Source organism: Solanum verrucosum, unplaced genomic scaffold (assembly GCF_900185275.1).
Source record: "Solanum verrucosum unplaced genomic scaffold, falcon-dt-bn FXZP01000253.1, whole genome shotgun sequence".
Taxonomy (NCBI): domain Eukaryota; kingdom Viridiplantae; phylum Streptophyta; class Magnoliopsida; order Solanales; family Solanaceae; genus Solanum; species Solanum verrucosum.
This window is the reverse complement of record NW_026019984.1, coordinates 4,276,889-4,283,796: the sequence shown is the minus strand read 5'-3', so window position 1 is coordinate 4,283,796 and position 6,908 is coordinate 4,276,889. Positions and strand designations below refer to the sequence as shown.

The 6,908-nt window shown below is 32.4% G+C and overlaps 1 protein-coding gene across 1 annotated transcript; it reads right to left on the bottom strand.

Moving 5' to 3' along the window:
* Positions 1–206: 206 nt before the first annotated feature.
* On the bottom strand, positions 207–3,774 carry LOC125818012 (beta-amyrin 28-monooxygenase-like). The gene is made up of 3 exons (XM_049497514.1): positions 2,823–3,774; positions 667–854; positions 207–506 (listed from the first exon to the last, which is right to left on the bottom strand). Exons 1-3 carry the CDS (start codon positions 3,772–3,774, stop codon positions 207–209), a joined length of 1,440 nt encoding a protein of 479 aa, XP_049353471.1.
* Positions 3,775–6,908: the final 3,134 nt, after the last annotated feature.

Below are 6,908 nucleotides of genomic sequence, written 5' to 3'. Positions count from 1 at the left end.
GGTTTTGGCCATTTTCTCTATTACTTTATTGTAAATCATCTTAGAAGACAACCTTTATTTCATTGATAAAGAGGAATCATCAAATACAAGGACATTAATTATTTCTATTGCATCCCCTCTCTCTCTCTCACACACACATACATATATATAACTTATATTACATCCTCTCTCTCACACACATATTTATATCTTGAAAATAAAGAAGCTTACACATTATAAAGGGTAACAGGATATCCATTTGTTGGGACAGGTACTAAGAAAAAAGGGCATAATATTTTTTCTGAAGGAACCTTAGCTTCCCACCTAAATTTTTTGAGTACATGATGAAGGAAAACAAGAATCATTATTCTTGCAAACTCTTTTCCAGGACACATTTTTTGTCCTCCACCAAATGGAATTGATGTGTAGGGAACTAATCCATTCCCTTCAAATCTAGAAGGATCAAATTTTGTAGGGTTTGGGAAGTATTCACCATTCTTTTGTGTAGCTCCAACACTTAAATATATCTGCAAAATTAACACTTTAGTATATTATGTTCATAATCATGTATGACTTGCGGAAAAAGATCCAATGAATTCAAAAGAATTGAATGAGGAGACGTATGAGGTCAATGTCCATTTAATTGTTTAATTTCATACATTTTAAATTAAAAGGCTAAAGTTTTACCTTCCATCCTTTTGGTATGAGGAAGCCATCATAAGTGATGTCCTCTACGACTTCTCTAAAAGTACCTTGCAGAATTGGTGTATCTCTTAATACTTCATTCACAAAGTTCCAAGTTTTCTTCATTTTTTGAATGTCATTCCAACATAGCACCTCCCTTGGCATCATATTCCTTGAAATCTCATTTTGCTCTGTCATATAAAAAAAAATTATATTACACATATATAATACCGAAAAATTTAAACTATCAGATCATCAAAAAGATAACTATACATAATTCTTCATAATTAGTAAGATTTTCAATCTTGAGAAATAAGGGAGGTTTTATGCTATGGCAAGTAAAAATAACATGATATCATAAAATTCTTTATATTGTGTGATATTTTTTTGAATGTTAAAATTAAGTTGACTTATAATAACATAAAACTCTATATAACAAACATGATATGATAAATAGAAAAATGAAATAGCCGATGAATTAAATAATAATATGAAAATTATTTACATTATCGATGTATATAATCTTGATCTCTAGAAAATTGAGAAATATAACTTTCTACAACATATTTTTGGTTACATTGTTAGTTGATGTAAGAAATCCTAGTGGAATACATCAACTATCTTTCAAATCCTAGTTGAGAAGGAAGGTAGATTGTGGTGGAATTGGTCAACCAAACTTATTATTATTCAGTTTATAAGAATGCATTTTTAGTTTGATTAAGATATTGATTAGTATTTATTGTAGTATTTTAATCATTTCATAGTTTATTAAAAAATAAACAACTTATCAACTATTCCTAAGCCTATGGACACATGTGGACGTGGTGTCAACATAAGGATTTATGGCATGTTAATTGCATGGCATGAATTGCCAACACTCTATAATAAAGAAAATTCAGGCTCCTATTTTTATTTTTATTTTGCGTTTCTAATTTCCTATTAAGGATAGAATTCATTGGCCCTTTTTGTTAAATCTATCGCCTTCGCAAAGTCGGAGATGAGTCATGTCTTATCTAATCATCTTATCTCAATTATTTTTTCGGTCTATCTCTATCTTCCTTTATACATATCATTGTCAACCACTTGCATATTAATCACACTAGGTCACATGTATTCCTCCTCTTTACATTATCGAACCATCTCAATCTGGCTTTTCACATTTTTTCGATCATGAAGGCTTCTTCCACATTGTCATGTATATCTTCATTCATAATCTTGCCTCTCATAATATGCACACACACCCATTTAAGCATCTTCATTTCCACTATTTTCGTCATATGAACTTGTGGGCTCTTTATTGACTAAGACTATGTCGCATACAACATAGTAATTGATCTAACAAGCACGCAACACGAATTACTTTTAAGTCTTGATTACATATTTTTATTAAATAGGACACTCCCTTCAATATATATGATGTGTGACATCATCTTTAATCTTTCTATTTTCTTGGATTATTGACCCAAGGTACTTGAAGTTTTTTCTCGTAGAGATTACTTGTGTAACAATCCTCAATTTCATATCCATCTCATGTGATAGCAATACTGAACTTGCACTACATACATCTACTCTATTTTAGTCCTTCTCAAGTTGAAATTTTTAAGTCTTTCCATCTCATTTCATATTTGGTTTATTCTTTCTAATTTCATATTTGGCTGCTTTGTATAAAATTCAGCACATCAAATATGATGTATGGTTATTATTTCACAATCTCACAAAAAAAAAAATAATAGATTCACTATAATAAATAAATGATTTTGTTGTAATGGTATAATTGTCGCTATATTATATTTAGCGGCAATAATGTATATGAGTATTTATAACCAACCCTCTATATAAATGTCACTAAAGACTTTAGCGACTCTGAATGCAATGACATTAATTCAATTACTGCTAAATATTTTTGCGGCAATACTAAAAGGAAATTCTATTCCCATTATTAGATGTCTCTTTTGTTGTAGTGATTATATATGAGTGAATATAAGACGGAATAACTAATACATGAATTAGTATAATACATGAATAAGCCATATGCATGATTAATCCTTGCATTACTAATATCTGCATAACTCTAATCAACAACCACACGACCCCAAACTATCATAAATCAAATGTTCAATAGGTCAAATCCTAGATAATAAATAATTGATAAGAAATACCTTGGACTATGTCATTGAAGAACTCATTCTTCTCTTCAAGATACTTCATGATCAAAGTAATAGCTGTACCAGTAGTATGGTAACTACCAATGATAAATCCAAACAATTTATCAATCATTTCTACCTCACTCATGCACTTGCCATTTTCATCTTTTTCATTAATCACTTGTGTTAACACATCAACCTTAGACAAATTTGGATTCTCTAGTAATTCTTTTCTTCTTTCTTCGATAATAGCCTTCATTTCCTTCCTTAATTCTTTTCCTACTTTCATTGCCTTATAAAATGTTGTACCTGGAAAATTTATGTCCAACACCAAAAGACCTCGAGAAAAAATATTGAATTTTTCATAAAGATTCAATATTTTATCCGAGTTTTCGATGCCCATAAACACTCTAATAGAAAGTATGAAAGTGAATAACTTCACTAGATCATACACTATTACTTCATTATTCCCTTTCCAATGATTTTCCAAATGTGTATGTGACATATAGTCCATAGTATTAATAAGTGTTTCAACATTTTGTGAGTTTAAGAAGTAGCTCATAACATTTTGTGCTCTTTTAGTGTCATGTTCTATAGGAACAAATGATGTAGAAGGAAAAAGTTTTTGAACAGAATTAGGCCTCCAACCAATAAGAAGTTTATTGCCTCTAGTGAATATGAATTTGTTAGCATTTGGACCTGAAAAAACCACCACTTTTTGGCCAAGTATTGAGGTTTTGAATACATTAGAGTTGTATTTTTTTGTTCTTTCTTGAACAAACTCATGTACCAATCCATAGTAAAGTGATACAAGAAAGTGAATGGTTTCTCCAATAATAGGCAAACCAAAAGTACCAGGAGGAACAAGAGTGTTTTTTTCTTTAGGGTTGGCAAAGAAATATTTGAACAAAATATTGATGATGATCATAGCAAGCAAGGTTGCAATAAAGAGGAGGAAGAGGTCCATTTTGTGTACGCGGTGTAATACAACGTAACATAACATTAATATATATGAGAGACGGCTTAACAAATCTTGTGGTGTAAAGTCAAATCATATAAAGAGGCTTTAAAGTTAGTTAAATGAAATTGTATTTATTTCAATTCACAATTTATTGTCTAGCTTCTTAAGTAGTAAAGCTATTGATCACGTTTAAAATATAATTTTCTAACATGTATATTGAGTTCTGAATAAACTAATTTATATCTTTAAGTTGATATTTACTTTTCTTGAAACATTTTAAAAATGGAGTAATTGTTTAGTAAATGATATCTTTTTATTTTTATTATAACTTATGGACCTATAGACCAATGTCTTAATATTCCTTCTGGAAAATATGAAAATAATATAATAAAATGTCAGATTAGAATCTAAAATTTTGTAAGTTAATACAAACTCGGCCGATAGTGTAATGTTTCTTGAGGCCTAAAGCCGCCCCTGCATGGAATCAATGTACGGTACTGTACCAATAATGTTTTTTCTAAAAGAAAACAAAAGTTGACAATACCATTTGTGTACTAAAAGGTGCCAACATGTTAATTTAAAAGTTCAATAAAAGCGGTATTAATATATCTGTATTTTATTATAAATATATGATGAATTTTAGTTGCAAGTGAAATAAATTTGCCTAATATTTTCTTTTGGTGACCAGAAAATAATACTATGTAATACCATTTCACTCATGGGGCATGATCGGAATATATAAAATTGAATCGAAAATTAAATAAAATTGCAGATCGAGCAAATTGAAAAAAAATCTAACTAATGATTTGATTTGATTTGGTACCGGAAAAAATACCTGAATTGGATTAATTTGGTTTTAACTAAAGAAGTCAATCCAAGTTTATTAGTTTGATTTGATTTATAATTTTAAAAATTCAACACAAATAATAGTTTTTTTTTTAACTAAGAAATTTTCATTAATAAATAAAAGAACCTTCAAAGAGAAGAGTACAAGCAAGGGGGGCTAGACCTTACCTTACCGATCCTATTGCAATAATTATCATGACCCAAAATGAGTCGTGAATGGCACCCACACTTAACCTCCTAAGTGGGCGAACCAAGGAATCCAAACCCCAACATATATCAATAATTCAACTACGAATAACAACAACAATAATGGGGAAGCTCAAAACTTATTAAAGTAACCAATCAAATAAACCTCTAAAGTCTAACACTTATTATCCCTAAAATCTAAAAGTCATCACATCAAGGACACCAAAATACTAAGTCTAAGAGTATTAAAGACACCAAAATAAATGAATAAAATAGTTTATATCCGAAAACTAAGGACATCATGCCATGACCAAGAGAATCCAACACGAGCTGGAATGGATAGCTCACCCTGGAACCTGATGTGCTGGAGACTGGCTAGAGCTGGGGGCGGGTCGAAGTCACTGATACACTCGCTGCACTCCACAAAAAGAAAACAAAGAAAAATACAAGTAGGGCTCAGTACAGGGTAACATGTACTGAGTAGATGTCATTAGCCAACCCAAAATAGAAACTAATATGTAATGAATAATAGTATAAAATCAACTATGACACTTAGCAGGTGGCAAGCACCAAACACATGAACCAGTGTCAACAACACTAAAGTAAGTACGTAATCAATCAACAATATCAAGATCACACATGAGGACTCATGCCTCCAAACCAAACTAATTTGGGAATTGAGTTCTTTGAGATTGAGTACATTAAGTTAATTCAATATCTTTTTCCTTTAATGTTACCGTGTCGGAATGTGACACTCCGATCCAAATATACCGTGTCGGAACGTGACACTCCGATCCAATAATACCGTGTCGGAACGTGACACTCTGATCCAATTATACCGTGTCGGAACGTGACACTCCGATCCAATAATACCGTGTCGGAATGTGACACTCCGATCCAATTATACTGTGTCAAAACGTGACACTCCGATCCAATAATATCATTAATTTATCATTTATTATAACTTTTCAATTCATTAATAATATTTCATCAAGCCTTCTTTATTTTTATTTTTTTGATAAGGTAACTTTATATTCACATCAAAACTCATCAGCAAAGCCTGATGAGGTGGGATTTACAGCCTCCAGGGGGTAATTTCAAAAGCCAAAAACTGGGCAAAACTTTACAATTGAGCTTTAAAATCCACTAAGCTATCTACCTCCCCCACCAAATCCTGTTTACACCAAAAATACAGCAGGCCCAAGCTATTCATCTTGATTTTCTGAGTGCTGTTAAGTTTCCCATCATGTGATCTTTCATTTCTTTCCTTCCACAATGTCCACCAGATGCAGGCTGGGATGCATTTCCACCAGTCCTCTTTGGATCTTCTTCTTCTGCCCACTCCTTCCCACTGTCTCAACAACTCTAAAGTAGTTTTGGGCATTACCCAGTTAATTTCAAGTATACATAAAAACATGTCCCACAGATTTGCAGCTGTTCTGCAGTGTAAGAATAAGTGACTATTAACTTCTGCCTTTTCCCCACACATGAAACACCTTGAGCAAATCTGTATACCTCTTCTTTGTAACACTTCATGAGTTAGACATGTTTTCTTAATTGCCAACCAAATAAAACCTGAGACCTTGTGAGGAACCTTGATTTTCCAGATTAGTTTCCAAGGCCATTCCATTTCCATAGCCTGGTTAGAGTTTAAGCTCCAGTAACAAGACTTCACAGAAAAAATCCCTTTCTTGTGCATTTTCCAGATTGGAGTATCAGGACTTTCAGTGACACCTGAAAAAGCATTTAGTGTGTGTAATAATCTTGCTACTCTATCAACCTCCCATTCATTTAAAGCCCTCCTAAAGATCAAATCCCAACCTTGAGGGCTCCACACTTGTGCCACAGTGTCCATCTGTTGTAGGCTCAATACATAAAGATCTGGGAACATGATCTTCAAATTCTCTTCCCCTAGCCAAAGTTCATTCCAGAAACTGGTTTTCACCCCATTCCCAATCTTAAAGGATAGATTGGGGATAAAGGATGGCCACAGTCTTCTGATTGTCTTCCAGACAGAGCAACCAACGGTACCATTTGCTTCTTTAGTGATCCAATTGTTTTGGAGACCATATTTTTGTGATATGAATCTCCTCCACAAAGCCATATCT

Bases quoted from the DNA above. Each gene is read 5' to 3' on its own strand.
- LOC125818012 (XM_049497514.1), bottom strand. From the start codon at position 3,774: ATGGACCTCTTCCTCCTCTTTATTGCAACCTTGCTTGCTATGATCATC. The intron at 855-2,822 runs GTATTTCTTATC...TTTATATGACAG, and splicing joins CTTCAATGACATAGTCCAAG to AGCAAAATGAGATTTCAAGG. The intron at 507-666 runs GTAAAACTTTAG...TTAATTTTGCAG, and splicing joins TCATACCAAAAGGATGGAAG to ATATATTTAAGTGTTGGAGC.